Source organism: Stegodyphus dumicola, chromosome 9 (genome assembly GCF_044657685.1).
Source record: "Stegodyphus dumicola isolate Sdum_Otavi_A_Nest chromosome 9, ASM4465768v1".
Taxonomy (NCBI): domain Eukaryota; kingdom Metazoa; phylum Arthropoda; class Arachnida; order Araneae; family Eresidae; genus Stegodyphus; species Stegodyphus dumicola.
The window spans coordinates 60703320-60727550 of record NC_140776.1 but is presented as its reverse complement, the minus strand read 5'-3'; the positions used below and the strand labels follow the sequence as shown (position 1 = coordinate 60727550).

Sequence of the window (24231 nt, the reverse complement as noted above, 5' to 3'; positions counted from 1 at the left end):
TTCCTAAAGTATATTTTACATTAATGGAGTTCCAGCTTTATATCTATTCATTTTCTTATTTATCAGTTTATATTTTTGTTTTCCTTAACTAATGCCATTAATTTATGGCTGTAATTTGTAATATATTTTATACACCCAAATCCTTTACAAATTAAACTTTTCATGCCTTTGAAGGATTTATGAACACTCTTTTAATACTTCCTTGCTGTATAATAATTACTTTTATTTTCATTTTCCAGGCTATTTATTCTCCTCTTAAGCAAGGATCTAAAACCAGTTCAGAAACTCCTGGCTTCAAAAGCTCAAAATTCCAAATGGAAATTGCTGTTAAAAAGTTATTTTCTGTCCTCCTTGATGCAATTGTAAATAATCAATTAGAAAAAGTTGAGAGACTCTGCACCAATTCACATGTTGTCAATTGCTCTCAAGAAGATGGTATGACAGCCCTCATGGTTGCAGCACAGTTGGTTTGTATAAACTATTATTTTTATATTTTAATTTTTAAAATGTATTTCTGCTTCTATTTTATCTCTGTAAATTAAGCCCTATATGCAGATATTTAAGAAATTAATATAGAATGAAAGCAGTTTTTAAAACCGAAGATTTCTCATTTTTAAAAATGTTTTCTGATTTAATTTTAGATTTGTGTCTTTTAAATTCTGTATTTATGAAATGAATAATGATTGTCTTTCTATTTAAAATTTTGTTGTAATCATTTTAGGGGCTGTATAATGCTGCTAAGATTCTCCTTAAAGCCAATGCACATAAAGATAAACAGAACAGGAAAGGGGAAACTGCGTTGATGTTGGTAAGGATAATTAAGTCATATTCTTCGAATGCACTATTAATCTCGTTTGTTGCTTCGGTGAGAGGATAAAATACTTTTGTGAACTTTTAATCTTAGTTCTCTTATTTGATTATTATTTTCATCCTGTTTATTTGCCTATAGCATGCTTATTTTACAAGATTTCCAGGTATTTAAGCTTGAAATGTTAAGAGAGTTTTGGTTATCGTATACTATTCTGTATATTTATCGCTGCCATTGTTTTAAATCTGTTAATTAAAATTTTGCTAGTATAAAGCTAATTGAGTGATAAAGATAATTAGTTAAATTTTTCCATATTTAAGAAACAGATGAAACTGATTTTGTTAATGTTGGCTGTTTAAAAAATATAAGGTCCTTGCCAAAAAAAAAAAAAGAGAGAGAAGCATTAATTATAGTAGGATCATGTTCTTTTAAAAAAAGGTTTTAAGAAAACTACCGTAATTTCGGGTAGATAAGCCACGGCTTATACGTGTTAAAAAGTTGAAAATTTAGGTTGGCGGCGTATCTAAGGAAATTTTATTTTTCTTCTGTCCTTAAAACTTCGCTAATTCAGATTGTAAGTAACTCAGAAGCGAGGCAGTAAGAATTCGCTGCAATATTCTAACCTCAGATTGCGCTAAGGCAGTGCAATGAATCCAAACTCCCCTAAGGTAGGTGGCGCTCTCTGTAAAGACAGTGTAATGCATGTACTTCCTCCTAAACTCCATGGTTTTTCCCGCATTTTCCTATGACTTTTTGTTTTACTGGCAATAGCTACGTTTACTTGCCAAGTGCTGTGTTCATTCATACACGTTTTTACTGCTTTGTAGCTTGCTTTTTGTTTGCCTTATCATTTGCACTTTAAAAATATTATTATTGTTATGGCTCCTACTCAAAGAAAAAGTTATATGGCTGCTTTTAAGCTCTTGGCATTGAAGAAAGCCATCAAAATTGGAAATCGCGCTGCAGCTAAAAAATTTCAACTTGACAAGTGATGCATTTGGCAGTGGAAGTCTGAACAAGAAGAATTAGAAAATGCCTAAGAATAAAAGATCTCGTCGAATTGGTGTCATAGCTTGGCCTGTTTTGGAAGACAATTTAGAGAAATGGACAATAGAGCAGAGAGAAAGTGGATTATCAGTATCAACAGTTAGAATTCGCCTTCAAGCAAAGATAATTGCTCAACAAATAGGCATTAAAAATTTTGTTGGAGGACCTAATTAGTGTTTCAGGTTCATGAAGCGAAGAATTATTAGAAGATGATTACATGAAGCGAAGAAGAAATTATCTGTCTGGACCAAAACAGCAGTTGGACAAAAGCTTCCAGTGGACTGGCTTGAAAAAAGATAGTTTTTTTTAGTACACATCTAAGAAAATTAAAGAACAAAATTTGAAAAGATGGCGAATAATTAATATGGACGAAGTGCCCATTACTTTTGACTGTCCTCCAAGCAGAACTGTTCATTCAATAGGGGGAAAAACTATTTCAGTGTTAACAACCGGGGTGAAAAGACTTCTTTTACTTGTGTTTTGGGTTGTGCCGCCAATTAGAGAAAAGTTAACCCCTTGATAATTTTTAAAGGAAAAACAATTCCAAAAGGAAACTTCCCAAAAGGAGTTATTATTTGTGCCAACGGAAATAGATGAATGTGCGAAGAAGTGATGTTGTTTTGGCTGAGAGAAATTTATCGGAAAAAGAAAGGTGCTTTTTCCAACTCCGAGGACTCATTGTACTGGATTCAATGCAATCCCATTTAGCGGATACAGTAAGATCTGAAGTAAAAAAACTTAGCACCAATGTCTCAGTGATACCAGGTGGGCTTACAAAGATTTTACAGCCGCTAGATCTCACTATCAATAGAACTTTCAAGCACGAACTATGAAAGCAGTGGGAGGAATGATTGCAAAGTGGACTCCATTCCTTCACAAATTCCAGATGAATGAGAAAAGCTTCATATGAGGAGGCTGCCTTATGGGTCGATAAAGCATGGCAATCAGTCGAAGCTGATACGATCGTATCGGTTTTCATTAAATCAGAAATCTTTGAAAAAGAAAATGAAAATGAAGATAGTGATGTTGAAAGAAGTGGATTTAGAACAGAATAATAAAACTGACCTTGATGGTCATTTGTTAAATTTATTTAAATCAGATATCGAAGAGTCTTTTGAAGGTTTTGTATAAATAAATATAGTTTAATTAGAAAATTCTGTTTGTTTATCTAATTTACATATTCCTTTTCATAATGTGGTAATTTATGCTGATAAACAGAGTTTACCGAAAACGTAAAAATAATATATTAGAAATCATCAGAGTTCGTTTTCGGGAAGTTCAAGGTATGATATTTTTTCTTTATTTATATATTACTGATTATATTTATGTTGTAAATGTTATCATACATGATTACACCAATATGGCAGGGAATTACTAAATGAATGAATATTAATTGCCATGCTTCGAAATGCTTAGCTGTGGCGTATACAGCGGTGTGGCTTATCCGATGACCTTTTATTTTTTTTTTCAGTCAATTATCATGTGTGCAGCATATATGCCAGGGCGGCTTATCAACTCTAAATTATGGTAATTCATTTTTTTTATTCCTTTGCAGGCTTGTAAAAATAGACATCCTAAAATTGCCAAACTTTTACTTGAACATGGTGCCAATTTTGCTTTAACAACTGCTGATGGTATCACTGTTCACCGTATAGCAAATCAATATGCCAGTGAAACTGTCCTCCAAAGTATTTTAGTCCAGCATATCATGAGGTATATTTATTTTGATACTTAATGTGTAATAAATATTATTTTGAACATTATGAATATTTAATATAATTTGTAGTAAAATTAGAAAACATTTGATGTAAGAATAGGCAGTTCTTTTATTGATACTTGTGGTCAGCACAAGTAGTAATCAATAGTAAATAATTACAAAAAGTATATTATTAATTGCTTCTGTTGAATATAATCTAGCAGCGGCTTGGTAGCTTAAAGCATGAAACATTGCATTTAGAACCTGATTCAGTTCTCAACTTTCACAGTTGAGAGGCCTGCTACATCTTTTTTCATAATTTTTCATATGTAACATAAGCATGAATTAGTTCTCTTAAACCATGACAAAGACATTCATTTTTCTAAGCATACTTGCTCTGAATATTCTGCTACAGTAAGCATCTTACTTGCATACCAAAGGAGCAGTGTGTCAAGCTGACATCACTTTCTAATGCCTCAACCATTTTTACTTCAAGCCATTCATCTATTAATCAAAAGTAAGGCAGGAAATATACACATGGTAATTATTTTTGATTGCTTGGAATTGTAAAAGATTTGATCTATTGTATTTGAAAAAATGTTCTGTATATGTAAAAATCAATAAGTTAATTATAAATAAAAACATAAAATTTGAAAGTTGTATTTTTGAAAAGATATTTTTTTTTTATTTATTCTTTACTCTTTGTCATAAGAAAAGAACACTGAGCCTATATTTTACAAAAGCCATTTATTTCATAAACTATTTACCATTCTTTAAAAACTATTTATTTTAAAATTATCTGTTATTAAAGTTTTACCTGATATATACCTAAAATCATAATGTTATTTTAAATAAAATTTATCATATCTTAGTTAGCTTACATTAAAAAAATATTATTTTGAGTGTTTATTGTATTTTTTTCCATCAGGATAATATCAGAATTTGAAACCCAAGCACGCTACACTGTAGAAAATGTTGCTGAAATAAAATATGCTCTGTTTCCAATACAGTGTTTCTCACTCAGTGAAGGACCAAATTATTCTATAAACTTTCATCATCATGTGAAATTAGAATCTCCTGGTATAGTTTTTTTCTTTTTTTTCCTTACATGTTTTAAGATATTAGATAAAACGGTCATATCCAAAATTAAATTTATGTAAAAGAGCATTCATTGAAATATGTAATGTGTAATTAATTGTTTAATAACTTTAATGCTTTCAAAATTCTATTTTACCTCATTTTACTTGTGTCTTTTGTTACTTGTTTAATGTCTGTGCAACAAAATATGTTTTGCATATAGGTCTTTCACAAGTTAAAATTTGTAGTGCATACAAGAAAATCTAGCTGAAAAAAATTTTCTTGATACACGGCAAGTGCTCATAGAAATGTGCCAATATGCTAAACTTCATAAATTGTTTTTAGGAAGATATACCACTTCTAATCCTATCTGAAACTTAAGCTGTTTAGGTATAATGATAAATATTTTTATGGCAAATTTGAAATTTCTGAAACTTTAAATTTGAAGTTTTAATTGTTGATAAAGACCACTTTTAATACATTGATATATGCAATATATTTAGAAAATTTAATGTCATTATTTACTGAAATTCAACTTTGTTAAAATAATTTCAGACATTAATGCAAAAGAATTTTATGAAATTGTTATTACAAATTTAATGACATTACAATTAATTTATACTCTTAGTTCTATAAAATAATAAAATTTATTCAAATAATTGTTAATTCTCAAAATAATATAAGAGAACAGAACATATGCAGCTAAATAATCCATAAAACATATTTAAACTAAGATTTTTAAAATTCTTGTATACTAGAATATAAATTTTGAACTTTAGGATTTGCCATTGTCATGGATATGTCTATGTATTTTTGTCATTTTGTAGGTGAATTTTAAAAAAATTTAGCAGATAATGTAAATATTATTTCTAATGTATTTTAACTCTACATAGTTATTTCTTTTAAAACTGTGTTTCTCATTTCATTTAGAAAAGAAAATCTAATAGATGGTGATTGGTCTAATTAAGTTTTACAATCTTCAAATCTTGTCTATTAAATTACTGGATGTTTGCAGGCTTGGTTGAATCTTCAAAGAATCTACATTACTTTTAAATTCTAGAGTATTGTAAGCTGGTTAAAATTAGTTATAACTTGTATTTAACCATTTAAAAATTTTTTGTAAGTTAATTTGATAATGTATGAAATTCTTATTTGGAAGGATTGAAAGGATGTATTCAGGTATATTAAGTTTACTTTCTTTTCTGTTTTGGTAACACTACAGGCATTTTTAAATAGCATAATATTAACATAAAGAATATACTTTGCTGTTCACTATCCTTTGAAGATGTGTTTGTATTTAGTGCGATCATTTTGAGAAATTTAACTAAAAATAATAATAATAATAATAATGCAATTACATTATATAATTGGTGCTCAGAATGTCTGCAATTTGAGTTGCACTTCCTTCATGTCACTTTGTGTGACATTATTCTAAATATATTAATGCTTGCTTCAATCATCCATGAGGCATGGCAGATTGCCAGTTGTGAGAACTGTTGACACACCATGCATAAGATATCAAACTTATCTCTCAAATTATAATAGTGTATTGCTTGTAATGACTTCCATAAGTTTTTAAAAAGTGACATTTAAACATGGCTGTCTACCAAAGTAGCCAATGTATAGCATTAGAATCATCTTTAGTTAACTATAACTATGTTGCAAAAGTTCATAAAAATTCTCTTTTTATTGTATAATAAGTTATATCAAATTAAATACATTATAATAACAATGTAATATATGTAATTAAAAACTCTGATATACACAGCAAAGCCCGAGATCCGGACATCCAATATCCGGAATGATCTAAAATCTGGACCTCAAAGTCACCACCAACCTTTTTTTTTAAATTTCTTTATTTTGTGTGTGTGCTTTACGCATGTGCATTTGATTCCCCCCTTCCCCATACATGTGGAGAGTTCCGATTCTTAATTTCACTTCAGCGCTAAATAAAACACTTCATTATTGAAGAAACAATCATTTAAGCATAAATTTGTATGATCAATAATTTGGCTTTGTAGCTGCATATCTGCTTGGCAAACATCTCAAATTGAAACATTCTACATAGATATATTGTTAATTTTTACACCTACTAATATTTTATATCCCTGGCGCAAACCTGGCGAATCATTATTTATTATATTTTGCTTTCATCACCATATTAGTAATTGAATAACAAAGAATATGGTAACCTTTTATTACATTACACTTGACGATGATTGCAGATTTAAGTTTAATGTTCTAAGAAATGTTGACAGGAAAAATTTAACAATTTCTTTACATATAGTAAAAGTAAATTTGTTAATGATACTTATAGGCCAAAAGATTTAGTGCCATTCAAATTAAGAATAACTGACTTGTTATTCACATAAACCCAGAACCAGCACCAGAGCTCGTATGGCCGCACCGAGTGGCAAAATTTAGGGAAGACAAATGGAGGTGCTTGGTAGCAAGAATTTAGGACCTGCAGAAAGCCTAAATGCCTGCCTGCAGAAAGTATATGTGGAAATTTATTTATTCAGGACTCGGATAAGCCTTAAGGATATACAAAAAATAGCTGCAAATATAATAAATAACTAAACTAATACAATTTAGGCTTAATTGCCTCAGTCGGCAATAGAAGCAAGATAAAATATAGCGGAACAACTTTAATCGCCAATCCTATGATGCATAGCCAAATATGTATAGTGAGCAATAGCTAAATTTTATGATGATAGTCGTGAGAAGGTTTTTGGATATTGCAAACCAACGGTGAAATTTTCTAGTTAACACATTGTGTAAAGAAATATGGAGAAGCGGTAATAAATGAAAATGATATATCAAAGAAGTCATGTGTCGTTGTGCATTATCCTGTTGAAATATGGCTGTGGGCAAGTCCTGAAAATAAGGAAGGACAACTGGGCTTCAACACCTCATAGATGTAGTGCTGGCTATTTAAAGTACCAGCAATGCATACTAGAAGAGTGCGAGAGTGATATCCAATACTGCCCCATATCATAATACTCGGTACAGGACCAGTGTGGTGGTGCATAATGCAGCTATTCAGCATCCTCTCTCCACAGTGTCTCCAGACTCGAATCCGACCGTCGTGGTGTTGCAGACAGAAGCTTGACTTGTCAATAAAGACAATTTCATTCCATTCTGCCGTCCACATCCTTTTTTCACTGCAACGTTGGTGGTGGAGATGTCTGTGGTTCTGCATCAAGGGTAGACAGAGCAATGGACGTCTTGCGGACAGACCACTCTGCTGTAAACGACATTGAATGGTATGCGCAGACCCTGAATGAAGACCTGAACGAAGACCCTGTAAGCTCGCTGCTCAACACGGGTGACTTCCATCTCGTACGGCACTCACCAATTGACTGATTTCAGAACTCTCGCTACCACAGAGCCAGCTATCACAGAGACGTCTGTTGTTCTGCATACACACTATGCCTGCAGAACTTCCACACAACACATATACGTTTTGTGATCTGTTCACATATCTACAAGAAAAAAATAGTTGCCGTGACTTTTGCCAAAAAACTTCGTATATCTGTATGTGGGCATATAATAGGAAATAACAAAAATTGTTCATTTACTTAATATCTACTGAAAATGTATTTAGCAAAGTTTTAAATCCACCCTGGAGTATCATAATCCATCTTCTATTTTCAATTAGAACTTATAAGATTAAGTGCAGGAGTTCTTTGAAACTGAATGACCCTGAATTCAGTTTCAAAGAAACTGAACAAAGAACAAAGTTCTTTGAAAAGAAAGAACAAAGTTTTTTGAAACTGAATTGAACTGAATGACCCTGAATGATGCGTTACAGACTTAATGTGCTGTGCTATGGTTCATGATGTGACTGAGCGATCTGTCACTGCCATGCACACAATGTTCCTGTCATCACGTGAAGTGGTGCACTGAGGTGGATGCGATCAAACACATCAGTCCGTCGTACCCTCCTACGTCCAACGGTCACATATGCGCGTTACAGTTGTTTGGTTTCGTCCAACACGACTACCGATTTTCCTAAAAGATAATCCACACTCTTGGTAGGCCACTATCCTTCCTCTGTCGAACTCAGATGCTTGATCAAACGATGATCGCTGTTTACTATGAAGCATAACTGATCGTTTTTTTTAACCACAAGAAAAACACAATTGCTGAACTTGAAATTGTTGAAAACTCCAAGCCTTAATTAGCACTTTGAAGTGGTGCCACAGGAGCATGTGATGTGCATCTGCGCTGAAATTCTAATCATTTGCATATCTCACATTCGCTAATGCATGTTGTAAATTTCATGTTATTTGCATGCTTCCTTCAGGGTGTTGCATTTACGGTGGCCAGCAGTGTATATCATCATTGGAAGTAATCAAGAATCACTATTTAAAGAAGCATAGCATGCAGCCTTGTTTTTCAAACACCATATTAGGTGGGGTGAGCCTTAATCACTCTTTACTAGATGAGGAACTGTTAATGTTCTCGAAATTAGTAAGTGGGCTATGTAATTGTTTATAAAAACTATTTTCAAAGAACTCCTGCACTTAATCTTATAAGTTCTAATTGAAAATAGAAGATGGATTATGATACTCCAGGGTGGATTTAAAACTTTGCTAAATACATTTTCAGTAGATATTAAGTAAATGAACAATTTTTGTTATTTCCTATTATATGCCCACATACAGATATACGAAGTTTTTTGGCAAAAGTCATGGCAACTATTTTTTTCTTGTAGATATGTGAACAGATCACAAAACGTATATGTGTTGTGTGGAAGTTCTGCAGGCATAGTGTGTATGCAGAACAACAGACGTCTCTGTGATAGCTGGCTCTGTGGTAGCGAGAGTTCTGAAATCAGTCAATTGGTGAGTGCCGTACGAGATGGAAGTCACCCGTGTTGAGCAGCGAGCTTACATCAAAATAGCCGTTCTCTGAGGGAGAAATGCAATGGAATGTCACAGTGAATTAGTAGAAGCAATTAGGAATAATGCCCTACCATATTGTACAGTAGCACGGTGGGTAGGAAAGTTTCAGCAAGGTCGTGTGTAAACCAGTGATGAACAACGTTCGGGATGACCAGTGAGTGTGCCGTCATGGAGCACCTCATGGATGAAGACAGACGATGGACGTTACTGGAGTTAGAGAGGGCAAGTGGCATCGAGAAACACACCATTCACAGGATATTGCGTAATAACTAGCATCAGAATCCTTCCCCAGTCAAATTGATAGTGATCGTCGCGTATGACGTCAGGGGTGTCATTGTTTGCCACTTTGTTCCTCATGGCAGAACAGTGACCGCACAGTACTACAGGGACTTCCTGGTGCGACAGGTATGACGGGGCATTCGGATAAACGTCCAGGTCTTGCGGACAGTGCAATAATTCTGCACGACAATGCAAGACTACATAAAGCAGAGTGTGTACGGCAGCTACTTCGACATTGAGGATGGGAAGAATTGGAGCACCCACCGTACTCTCCTGACCTTTCGCCCTGTGACTTTGATCTCATTCCGAAGATTAAGGAACCAATAAGTGGTAGGCGGTTTGCAACACGAGAGGACATTGCTAATGCTGTGTGCTAATGGTGCGGCAAATGCTGAGGCTGATGGTATTCAGCGCCTCCCACATTGTTGGTAGCATGTGGTGACAGTAGCAGGAGACTACATTGAGGGTCTTTAGGCCCAGGTTTGTTATGTCAGCTTTATGTGTATTGTGTTATTCTTTTGCACAGTGAAGGCTTTATTGCCCTGTATACTACAGTAATAAATTTGTGTGTTACGATATTTTGGTGCTATTCATTGTCCACACATGTAGTTAAGACCTTGTCCTTTCATCTGTATATGTCCCATTTTTCAACCGGACTGGTATCTTAAAAAAAAAAAAAAAGTAGTTGCCGTGACTTTTGCCCCAACCTACGTATATATGTAATGATTTTAAATGTACAGTTGAACGCTGGAACTGATAACAGCTTTTGATGTCTGTCATGGCTGATGGTTAAGAGGCATACCAATGAAGATAACAAAAACTGGATTTCTATAAATCACCCAGCTTTATATTCACACATAATTAAATCATTTCTTATTAAATAGGATATTTCTAGATCATTACAATATTTTTTATATTCGCATTATATCATCTTAGAATAAGAAGGAAGAAGGGCTTAACAAAATAGAGATGTTTGCAGTGTGGGATCTAGGAAAGGAATGCAGCAGTATAATAGTTATTGTACCAATAGTATTTATACTAAGTTTGATGTAATTGTGGAGGCAAGCTAAGATTGGTTAATATTAGTTTTAATTGCCCTTTTTCAGTAGCGTTACATAACATAGAAAGATCTCGAATTTGGGAGAACAGATGAATTTAGGGGGGAGAGCACCATATATAGAATGGTAATTTTGAGATCGCCAATTTATTTTTACAGCAGCTATCATATTTTTCTGTATCTTATATGCAAACACATATATATATGAAATGTGGAAGAGCGGACTAAGATATATGCATAATTTAGATGATGTTGGCATTGAAAGGCATAAGCCAGTTTTCATTGATAAACATTTTTAATGTAATATAGATAAAATGGGGCTGAAATTCCTGAAATTAATGGAATTCCTGAAAAACTTTACATTTTTAAGATGTGATAAGAAATGCAATAACAGCAGTCTACCTAGACGGTGAAGTGAGAGAAGCATATCTAAAGTAAAATCCCTGTTCAGAAGGATTAGTTTCAGTTCAAATTTGTCTCCATTGTCTGTTATCAAGTTTCAATTCCCAAATTTGAAATCATTATTGACTGAATTATGTAAATATCTGTGTTATGAGTTATGCAGGAATCATATAACTGGGATAAATTTTAAAATCATGCAGTTTAAAACGATTTATTATAAGCAGTTAGTAGTTTTAGGATGGAAAAGGAAAATAACCAGATTAAAATGAAGAGTTTAAGAAATATTGCAAATTAAACTTAGTATTTTATCTTATGTGTTTTATATCCTTTACATGCACGACGTGTTCACGGAAGTCCCTACCTAGTCTTTATTTTCACTGATCTCACTCATTGATATTATACTTTCAGTTCCAAAAATGTTTCAAATATCACAAAGATTCGTATTTTGGCATATATATATATTTAAAGCAATCAATCTTGTAAAAATGAGGAAATCTTTTTGTGCATTTCTATTTATTTACCTGTATTTAGGAAAAGTATTTGCTATAAAAAATAAAACACAAAATATTTAATTCCCATACAACACAAGTTTGCCTAGATATTTAATTTCAAAATTTCCCAATTTCTGTTATCTTTATAAGTTCATTATAATAATGACGTCATTATAAGCTTATGTACATCTGACATTATTATATGTCTATTAAGTTAATTTATGCTGTTTCAATGAGTGAAATTGATTTTTAATTTACTTCCTGATAAGCTAAAGAGTTCAAATCCTGAATGCACACTGATTGTTGATAACAATGGAATGTGGTGGAGCAATTTTTTTCAAAACTTGATTTAGACTTTTAACAGATAAAGGATATTCACACATATCTTCGTTTAATGAGCAAACTAAACATATCAGAATTTCATTGTTTGCATTATCGAATAGAGAGGAGAAAGAATCTTTTCAATGGAAACTTGTATGAAATTTGTAGCTTAAATTCTGAATTTTTGGCAAAATTTTGAAAATGATTTTAAATTATTAAATTATGTTATTATTAAAATGATGACATTAAATTATTAAACTGTATGGTGTTTATGATATCTGTGTCGGATGTAATGTTTTGAAATTTTCACTGAAAACAAGAATGATAAAAATATTAATTCAGTGATTTTCTACTTTAAAAAAAAATGTATTAAAGGCTTAAGCAGATGGGAGAAAAAAGCATTTCTCATTAAAAAATTGTTTTGGGGTTTTCTATCTTGGTGCACTTAATTGGCAATATTTTTTTTTTATTTTATTTTTTTATTTTAAGTAAAATGCTCATTATAACATTATTGCATCCAATTTCTGAAACTGAATTTTCAAAGCAATATCTTTATTTTCTGAATGATCTGTTCAGTTATTTTTCTTGCTTGTGTTTTCATAACAACTAAAATTTTATTGTTCACAATGTGAAATTGAGACTAAAAAACTGAAAATAAAATTCAATTAGAAATCATTTTTATTCAGTAGGCTTTTATTTAAAATTGTAATAATAAATGCACTAAAAGGAGAAAAATAACTTATAGTTAAATGGGAATAATAGATTAAATAAGTCTATTTATAGAATTCATTTACAGTTTTATATATTTCAAATAATAAGGTATAGGTGCCTAAATAATGAAATCTATTAATTTAATTGCATTTACAAATGCATCAGTCATTATCTTTTTAATTTTCTATTAATTTAATGGCATTTTCAAATGCATCAACCATTATGTTTTTTTTTTTAATTTTCTATTAATTTAGTTGCATTTCCAAATGTATGAGCCAGTATCTTTTAAAATTTATCATGTGCACCTCACCCATTTATTATTTATTATACAAGATTATAGATGAATTCTATATTTAGAATTTTTAATGTATTATTCTTATTGAACTATATGAAATAATTTTTCTGCTTTTTGTTTTTTAAATAAAAGCTTATTGTATACAGAGAGAAATATTACTTATTCAAGATGGTAATTCAAGTAAAGGTGTGACTTTTCTTTCAGTTTTACTTAATTTTACATTACATAAATTTGCATTCTTATGATTTTAAAAATATTATATTTGTATTAATGTCATTTTAAGTTATTAATTGTAAAAAAATTAAATTGTGTAATTGTTTAAAATATTAATTAAATTTTTTTTTAAATACTAATTTTAAATTTGTTTGAAAATAGTTAATATTTTAAACAAATTGAAAGTACGATAATAAACTTGAGCAATATCAATACAGATGTTAGTATTATCAAAATTGTACAGTTAATATTTTCACACCACAAATAAAAATTTTGTTTATAAGTCTTTCTCATTTATATGTCGTTTGTGCATGGTCCCTTGAAAGTTGTATAAGCAGTGCTCTACTGTACACACACCATATATATATATATGAGCATATTGGTTAATAATTTTCACAGTCTACATAGATAAGCTCCTCCCTTAATCCTTAACATCAGGAACCTTTTTCTAAACCGATATTTTATTTTTAGTTAGAGACAATTGTAAACATTTCGCTCTTCAATTTATGTACACCTCCTTCATATGATGTTCGATTTTAGTGTCAAATATCACAGACAAGAGGGATATTTTTTTTATGTGTGTTTTGCTTTCATAAGGAGTATAACATTTGTTGAAGCATAAGTATAGGGACGAAAGAACGCATAACAAGTTAGAAGTTTAAAAATGACAAACACTATTTTTATCACTTTAAACACTTTTGTAACTAGAAGTATTTCTCTGCCACCAAGTATTGCAAAAAATAAAGCCAGGTAAAGACTTTTGTGCACACACTATGTGTGTGTATAGATATATATATATGTGTGTGTGTGTGTGTGTGTGTGTGTATGAAATGCTAGCCATTAAAAGTTGAACACAATAAAAGGTAAGGGCTATTATTACACATTTATCTTATGGACAAGAGTGAAATAATCTAGTTATAGCTTGTTTTGTTTGGCGAGTACAAAGAAACCAATAAGTCATTCAGCTGATTTGGATGACGCTAGTTACTACTGTAAATCTGACATGGGAAAGGATACTGGAATTTTGTTTGGTGTATTTCAGTGCATTTGGTTTTGATTTGCTGCCATAAATCGTTTGTGGTGCATCAGTCTTTCTGTGATGATGGGCCAGAGATGTCTGACTCAAAGGAAAAAATAGAAGATGGTGGTCATCCAGGAAATGTTGAATATTGTGCAGCATATGTGGGCACTTATTATTTTGCTGATAACTGAAGTCATATTGAGATTTTAATTGCTGTCAGAATGATGAGGTTGAGTTACGTTACAACTGAGAATATATAGCAAGCTTCTACACTTCAGGAATGTGACAGTTGACAGTAGCTGATTAGTGGGAATTACTGGGAATGCATGCTAATATGAATGAAACTAGAATCCATTAGTACTTAAATGTCAGAAAGGTATGGTGAATCATAACTCATTCAGTCTCTTGCCATGGTGTCATCAAATACAGGCACAATAATTATGGTGTTGCAGAAGGATGAGGGATCTGTCTGAAAAGACTTGTTATGTCGATAATGGCACTTTTTGAAAAGCCCCTATTGCTTCCAATGACATTGAACTTCACAAGTGAATGGTGATTGCAGTGCAACATGCTTGATATTGAGCTTGGTCTTGTAATAAAGCTGTTCAACTCATAATAATCATGTATGTGGAATGTATGTTGTCTCATTCAAAAATGTTATGAGACTATTTCAATCCTTCAGGTCAATAAGTTTGATTCTCTTTAGTACACAGATTTTACTTTTGCATCACTGTAGCCATATTTTGCCCAACACAAGCATTAGTTTCTTAGAAGGATTTTCTTGATACAAAACAATTATTCCAGTTTTAAAGTCGGAAACATGAAGCTTCTAAAATATGTTCTAAACTTGTCATGAAAAATAAGTGCCTCTGCAATGCACAAGTGACCATTAAAAAAGGAATGCGGTTTTAGTCTAAGTATGTTTAAATTGGAGACTGCATGAAAATTTCTCGGAAACCTCAGTCTCCACGAAAATTGTTCTTAGCAAAACTGCAAGAATATTCATTTCAGATGCAAAGAAAACTGTTTATTATAAATTCTAACTTTAAAAAAAAATTTCATCTTGACTGTGAAAAAGAAGGAAAGGAAAATCAGAAAGAGAATGATTAGAAAGTAGATTGAAAGAATTTAACAAAGATTTAGAAGACTATGAATAAAGCATAGTTCCATAATTATCCTCTTTCTGTTTTTTCATCATAAATTGCTTTCAAAAGTTTTACTAATGTATATGATTTGCATAGCGCTTCTAATCATTTACTTCGAATCATCTAAACTGCATTTTGAGAAAATGCATCAGGAAAATTTTTGGCTAACAGGATACATCTTTCCTAATGTTGCAGTATTAATGTACATCAGTGTGTAAAGTGATTCTGTAGGCTTAAAGGACAAATTTAAAGGTCCTGTAAAGAGGTCAGAGTATAATAACTTTTAAATATTATTCTTGATCTCTGAAGTAATCCTGAGTAAATAAGAATTTGAACTTGAGTTATCATAATGTAGAATAATTGTATGGAGTCTATAGATTTCCTGTTAGAAAAAACTGCTTTATTCTGATCTCTATATATGCTCTTTAAGCTTGTCAATAACTTTTAAGTCATTGTTATTAACTAGGAAGGGCTGTTAGTCTCGAAATGGCATTTTGCATCTAATCACTAAAAGCATTGAATCATTTTTCAAATTGTTGCCACCAAATATTATCAGCCTGTATTGTATTTGAAGAAATTAAATAATGAAGAATGTATGAATGTATGTATGTTTCTCGTATTAATGGTACTGAGAGTCATCAAATTTTGAATAATATAGTCCTCCACCCTAACATGGACACCTGGAAACCCAATTTTGAATTTCGAATTTGTTTTATTATTTGTTTTATATTTTGTAAAACTTAAATGGAATAAAACTGTGCAGAACAAAACATTTGTATCTCTAGTGTGCGAGTCTGTCTATCAGAAATTCTAAAAGTATATTATTTTAAAATAATTTTATCCCAAAGGGACAGTTGCCCAAGTGCTCTCAAAACATGTATGTGTATGTAAATGGAAAAAAAAAGGGCCTCTTTTGGCATAATATGAAATCTGAAAGCTTTCAGATTTTTTTTTTATTTACATGTAGGCTAAAAATTTCTTTAATGTATTTGTTTACATTTTCAGAGAAAATCGGGAAGCAGAATCTTTTGTTCATTGCCAATTCCACCATTGAAGGTACTTCCATAAAATGCGAGTTTGAGGCAGATTCACTTGTGAACAGAGTTTTAATCAATGGCATAAAGCAAGATTTATTTTATAAGGTTAATATTTATTATAAAATTTATATCTTTATGAATTAATTTTGGAAGTTTTATTTCAGTGTGAGGTATTGATAATTTTTTTTTTAATTTCTTTTATGGCATTTGCTGATTTAACTGTAATACTTTGTACATTTGATGTACTTTATACTTATGCTGGCTGAATTTTATAAATAACACATTTACATTTTTGCAGTTTATCGTGTATTTAAGTTCTGTGTTGTCATCTAACTAGAGATTTATTCCATGCTAATGACAAAGAAACTTGAAATTCATTAGAAATGCACTCGTGCCATGGACGCCAGTATTGCATGAGATTGTACATAAATAAATGTTTGTTTTTTATGTACTGAAAGCTAATTCTTAAAAATATATTCATTTAAAAAAAAGAATATATTTTTCTATTTAAAGATATTTATGAAGAATTTCTAAATGTAGCTCTTAATTCCATTATTGTTTATGGTTAAACATATTCTGAGTGCAAAAAATAAGAAAGCAAAGTGAATTAAATATTATAATAAAATATCTTGTTTAATCTAAAAAGTGGTTTAGGGCAAACTGTGTGCATGCACATGTAGAAATTGTCTCATTTCATTTAAAAGCAAATTACTTTAGAAAAATTATGCAGTTTCTGTCAGATATTTTGTAGAATTCAAATAAATTTCATAAAAATAAAGTGTTAATTTTATGGCATATTTAAAAAGATATTGTATATGGTAAAATTACTAAAATTATGTTAATGGAGGAAAAATACTCTGTGGTTAATAATTTTAACTATTATGTCATTATTGGTAATGAACCCAAAGAAACCAGTTATGGAAAACCATTAACAGCTCTCCAGAGGTATTAGTTTTGCCATATTTGAAAATATAGCCAGATTAATAAAAAAAATTGGCCAATAAGTATGTTTTTTTATAAATTTTCACATATATTATAAGGTATTTCTCCTGCCTTCTTAGCATATATTCTTAGCAAGGTATTTCTCCTGCTTCTTAGCATACCTTCATAGTGTAGTGGTCAGCACGCTCGACGCGTATTGGAGAATTCTGTGGTTCAAGTCATGGCAATAGCATTGCTCATTTTTCATGTTCCTTGTTTCGAAATAACCTAGTGTCTCTACAGTGGCACACAAACTAAAAAAGGTGGTGGATGATGATTCTTCACCACCAGGATTTTGCGACTGAGTCCCCTAATCCCCAGTTGCCCTTTAAAAGGGGTTGTATATAAGGTATTTCTCTTGCCTTTTTAGCATGCCTTCATGGTATAGTGGTCAGCACGCTCAATGCGTATTCAAGAGGTCCGTAGTTCGAGTCCCGGCTAAGGCATTGCTCATTTTTCATGTTCCTTGCTTTGAAACAATCTAATGTCTCTACGGTATCATACATAAGCTTCATTATGTTACCTCCAATTTCATAATTTTGCCTTTTATTAAATTAAAAAAGTGGAATTTTTAATAAAGTATTAAGAAGTCACATTTATTTTTACCTCAGTTTAAAAACAATCAATTTTTTTTTTTAAGGTTCTAAAATATGTTGTAAACTTTTTGTGAAAAATAAGTGCTGGTGTAGTGTACAAGTGACCATCAAGAGGAATGTAGTTTTAGTCTGAGTAAATTTAAATGAGAGACTGCATGAAAGTTTTTCAGAAACCTCAGTCTTTATGCAAAGAGTATTCTTAGAGAAGCTAGGAGAATATGTCTTTTAGATGCAAAAGCAACTTTTTTTTTATAAATTCTAACTTAAAAAAAGATTGCTTCATCTTGATTGTGAAAAGAAGAAAAGAAATGTAGGAAGAGAATGATTAGGAAATAGATTGAAAGAACTTAATGAAATCTGGAGGTTTAAAGGACTGGGAATTAATGTATGGTGTCTATGATTGAACAGACAAACTGTTAGAACATCTGACTGTAAACAGTAATTAATACGTTTTGAAAATAGTACTGGAAATAAATATATGAGTATATGTGGTAAGTATTTTGCATAAAAACATTTAACCAGTTTAAAGATTAATTTTTTTTTTCTCCTTTCTTTCTTTCTTTCTTTCTTTTTTTCTTTTTTTTTTTTTTTTTTAATTCCTTCGGTTCTTTAGGAAATTTTTCTCTTATGTTTGATTGCTAATTAGAACTCTTTCTTTTTTGTTTATTTCTGGTCCGGTAACTTGAGTTTGATATATATTTCACTTTCAATATTTTGTCATAATTTCTGTTTTAAATTTCTATGAATCATTAAATCGTATTTTTGCTTTATTTCCTTTAGAGCATTAATTTCTTTGGAATAAGTTGAAAAGTCTGTCAGTTTTATGTTTAACATCATAATTTTTTATATTTATTTTGCAGACTTGCAGTATTTTACTATTATTCCATTTTAAGTGGCTCTTATTTCTTTTTGTTAACGTATCTTTCATTTCATCCATTCCTTTAAATTTAAAAAGTTTTAAACTTTTTGTATGAAAACGTTTATCTGCAAAACTATTTGTACTGATAATTTTTCTAAAGATTTTATGCATGTTTTTTACATGCTTCTCACTTACAACTTCAATATTTTTGACATTTTTGCAGCATAGACGTATCCATGTTTAGCAGGTCAAGAAGAACTCTTACGAAACTAATTCCTTTATCTCAGTGTCTGCCTGTCCAGCTTTTGTAAATGGTTTTATTTAAGATTTTGAGATAAATTATAAATTAAAGTTCTTGTACTTATATATTATATATGCTTAAATTAATAAAATATAAATAAATACAAGCTTTTTTTAATATAAGTTTGCTTTTATTAATAATGACTAATATATCTTTTTTTCAGCTGTTTCTTATAATGCATGTAACTGTCACAAAAATATCAGTTTTATATTTTTAATTTAATAAATGATGGATGATTATTAATATATTTATTCATTATGTCACTATAACTGAAACTTTTAAATGTTTTGTTCTCATCTATAGATATATGTTTCACAAATATTTTATTTCCTAGTGTATTTGTTCCTGATGCATGTATAATTACTCTCTTTTCAGGGTGGAAATTCTGTATTCAGAATGACTGGATTGCAAAATGGAAACAACAAAGTAACCATAATGACTGATCATTGTCCACAGTCAGAAGTAATCTTCTCATTTGATTTGTTGTTACATTAAAATTTGTTCACAAACATCGTAATACAAGTATTAATTTTTATCATTAAATAGATGCTATATTATCTTTATTATTTATTGAGCATTCATAAAAGTGTTGGCAAAAATATTATATAATCAGTCTTTCCAAAATTTTTTAAATATTCTTGATATTCTCATTTACACAACACTGTAGGTGATTTGAGGATTTGCTTACATCAGATGACACAATGGAGAAGAAAAAACTTGCAGATGTTGTCGGAGATAACAATTTTATTTCTTGATGATTAATTCTAAGCACACATATTCTTATTATGCACATCAATATGGGTGCGATGAGCACCCCAGAAGTTTTCATAGCATATCACATTTTTCCTGACAATGAAACACATAGAGAACAGAGCGATGCAATAGCACATCATAGGGAGAGGAATGCAGGCAAAAAGTTAGTGCACATTTCAGCAAAGCATATTCACTGAGTTGAATCCTTCGTTTAAATTTTGAATGGTAATTGAACAAGAGCTAACTGGGTTGCAAGATTAATGATGGTAGTATAATGCAGATTAGTTTTCAAGTGATACATTTAGGAAGAGGATGTAGCCTAATTAAAAGGAGGAATTAAAAGCACTATTTCTAAATTAAAGTTAGGAATTTTCTTTCAAAACATATGAGAGAGAGGCCAGAAAACATAATATTACATAACTTGGAAAATTCGTAACTTAAATTCAGTTTGAACCACCATAAAAAATACATGTTAAATGTCATTATGTGAAAGCATAAGGAAATAAGCAGATAAAGGAATGCAAAGTAATTGTTTTAATTCATAAAATTTTAACATTTATAAATCTCTAGATTATAAATGACATGAATAAATTTTCATTTACAATTGCAACAATTTTTTTGATTTATCTAATAAAATATATGAAAATGTTTAATATCTTGAGTAAAGTAAAAATTCAGCTAATTTAAAGATTATGTCAATAGTAAATTTTTATTTTTACTTTTTAATAATGGTTTGTTAGAATTTTTTCCTAGTGTACTATGATAATTTCATTATTCAGTATATAAAATACATTGTATTTCATTTCTGAGGTTACGGCTCTCTTTACCATCCTCTTTTTTTAGCATTGTCTATTAATTATCCCATTTTTATGATTCAGATCTGTACTATAACTTATCTTTTTCATTAGCCTTCACCAGGATGCAAATGAGTTAAGATTGTTTAAGACAAGGGTTTTAAATGTTTTAGAAAGAGCTTTAGGAGCATCACTTGCAGCTTTACTTCTTCTCAACCAGCTCTGTTATGTTAGTATTTTGGAATTAGCCATTTTGCTAGTCAAAGTCAAATCATGCTATTAAAGTTTGAGCCAGTCTAGTTATGCCGAACTGTTTTCTGTCACTTTAATAGCTACAAATGGCAGAGTTTTATTGCATGCATTGTGTCTTCTGTTAAGTTCACTTCTTCTGTTAACCCATTAACCGCCAAAACTACAAGGAATGTTTCTTTTCTCATGAAAATAATAACAAATATTAAATTAAGCATTTATAACAAAAATTTACATTGAAAATTAAAAAAAATGCTCTTACTTGTTGAAAAAGCGAATGTTGCATTTGTGCAACATCATCGGAATAAGACTATGTTGTTTAGTGAGTAGGATTGTACTCGTGTGATGTTTCTTTCTGCGCATTAGTTTTACCTTGTATTTTGTCTTTTATAATTTCTCTTCTATCTCTTTCTTCATGTTCTTCCTGAGACATAACTAACAGTTCCTTTTTATCCACTTCAAGACTTCAGTCTTCTGCCTTTTGAACTTTTTAGTATGACTGTAACTGCTGTTAGAAGGCTGAAACTTACTTCTTACTTCCCCAGCAATATCATTTGGTAAAATATCATCATCATTATTTAAAACATCGCCATTCCTTTCTTCTTTGTCACTAGTTTCTGCAATTTTGGGGGAAACAACAACAATATCAGTTTCATTCTGGTCATTATTAACATTATCATCATCCGTTTCTTCATCAAAAAATCTTTGAAGGGCTTCTTCTAATGTAAGATACCTCATTCTAGGCATTTTTAAATAACCAGAACATCGAAAGGAATGAGTGAAAAAGGAAATTGACTACCTGTTTCCTGCTGACATTGCATCAGCGCAACACCTGTTTTCCCTTCCTTCCCAACACAAATATGAACATCTAAATGATGTAATGTTCTGATAAAAGGTGACCTTGACAAAAAATAGATCACTCATAAAGACGGCGATTCTTTCGTTAAATATTTTCAGCTGATACCCAGTCGAAACTGAAACTATTTAAACTGATAACCAGTCGAAAATTTTGCTTAAAGTATGAGATTAATTATTATAAACAAAATGATTGTTGAAGGCAAATATATTTTTACATAAATAATCTTCATAATATTCCCTACACAAAATCATCTGCTGGTATAAAATATCTTAGGTAGTAATATTTATACACTCATTTATTTTGACCGTTGCATCAACGCAACACCAGCGGCTAATGGGTTAAGGTCAAACTGTTCTGTTAAATTCTAACTTCTTCTTTAAGTTCAAACTTAAATTAAATATAAGTTAAACTTAAATTAAATAAACTAAAGAAGGTTTATTTAAAACCTTCTTTAGACTGTCATAATTTTCAGATAACGCAATAACTTACTTGGCAATCTGGTAGGGTCTGAAGTATTTTTAAGTTAGTCTTGCACAAATCTTGACCTTGTAAATATTATTAGTGACATTTCCTCATATAATTATCTTTTGAATAACATTTCTCAGTATTAAAAATGGCAAATATATCTCTAATACTTGCCTTTACTGTTGAATACCATTTTCTTTCTCTTCACTTCTCTGATTCTTTTGTCTCTACGATCATTTCATCTACTGTCAACAGTGAGGATGTAAGAAAATGCAAGTTGCACTCTAATTCTCATTAAAGGAATCAACATTGTTGCACAAATTCATCCAGTGTCCAAGAATAATTATATAATCAGAAGTAAGAAGGAACATGAATTTTTAAATTTTAAGACCCATGCATCAGATGAAGCACTTTTAATGTTTCAGAGGGTATATTTTTACTAAAGCATAGCTACAAAATATATAGCTTTAAATTTTTTAATTTATAGCTATCTTTTTTATTATTCAACTGTAATTTTTAACAAGGCCAAGAACACGTAATTATTTCAATTTGATAAATCCTAAAAATTTAGAAGTAGGACTCAGTTATGGTGATTCTCACAGTAAGTATTGACTCCAAGCAACTTATTAAAAGTTATTATGTACATATATGTTATAGTATGTCAGAGTGATGAAGTGAAGCAAATTTAGCAATTATAAAATCTTCAGCTGTGTTTATTAAATGAAAAATGAATTTATTAACTTATTAATTTAATTTATTAAACTTTGAAATTATACCATTATTATTCACTTTATTTAATACACAGTTGAGTCGCATTAATGTTATCACTTGTTAATGTTCAAAAAACCATTATGCTTAATGTGCAGTATGGACAATGGGAATGCTGCAGGATGGACAGTGGGGATGAGCTGGAAGGGGGGATTCCGTAAAGTGATGGAAAGAGTTGGAACTAACCTGACTGCAGTGCACTTAATAGGTACAGGAGGGAGTATGGCTAAAGATCAATAGAGTTTTGATCAAGTAACACTGCGATCAATTTAGTCTCATAGATTGTGAATTGGGTTGTGTCTGAGGAATTTGGGAGCCAGAGAACTATGGTAACATCTTCCTCGGGCTTTTCTAAGCACTCACATGTACCTATGAATAACTGTGCAATATCACTGTGTTAGATGCCAACTTTGCCTGGTGCATACCAACTTGCACAGGTGTGCAACACTTGTGCAAGATCACTGTGCTGGAAGATGCCAACTTTGCCAGGGGGAAAAATGTATATCAATAGGTTTTTATGATCTGCAAGGATCGCTGTACATTTAATGTCATATGTAGTTCTATCCATATTGATGAGTGGATCCAGAGAATGCAATGAAGTATTCCCCAGATCATAAGATTGCCTCTGTCAACCTGTATTCATCTATAAATGGTTGAGAAGTATTTATTCTCCATTGTATCTCGCTGTATAAACTAACATATATTCATCTAATAGAGAAAATGCCTGATTAATTGGAGAAGGCAGACATTTGTCAATCTGTGGAGAACCACTCTTGGTATTACTTTGTAAATTCCAGCTTCTTTTAATAATGAACAATCATTAGCATAGGTGCTGTCATCATCAATTTGTTGTGGAGCTCCATATGCAACAAGGTTTGCAGAACTTGTAATTTAAACACACTTGTTATTTGTGCTGTAAGTTGCTGCATTGTAGTTTGTCAATTAGCCCACATACACTGGCATTTGTCTCTTTAATGTATGGCTCATACTACTGTGCATTTCCACGCCACATATTTTTATCTTGCCATATTACCATTATTGGTTCATTTTCCACCATAGCAGCATGCAAATAATTCACAAACTGTGCTGTTTTTGA

At 31.1% G+C, this 24231-nt stretch overlaps 1 protein-coding gene across 2 annotated transcripts in view; it reads left to right on the top strand.

Annotated features, from left to right (window-relative positions):
- The window catches only part of LOC118196132 (uncharacterized), a 54664-nt gene that overhangs the window by 17330 nt on the left and 13103 nt on the right, over positions 1 to 24231 (top strand). The window contains exons 4-9 of one of the 2 annotated variants that reach the window (XM_035367530.2): positions 240 to 467; positions 722 to 808; positions 3411 to 3568; positions 4480 to 4631; positions 16479 to 16615; positions 19623 to 19709. In XM_035367530.2, coding sequence (XP_035223421.1) covers positions 240 to 467; positions 722 to 808; positions 3411 to 3568; positions 4480 to 4631; positions 16479 to 16615; positions 19623 to 19709 — 849 coding nt within the window. Of the gene's footprint in view, positions 1 to 239; positions 468 to 721; positions 809 to 3410; positions 3569 to 4479; positions 4632 to 5558; positions 7993 to 16478; positions 16616 to 19622; positions 19710 to 24231 lie in introns of those variants that run through there. The other variant, XM_085823509.1, reaches the window with a different exon arrangement.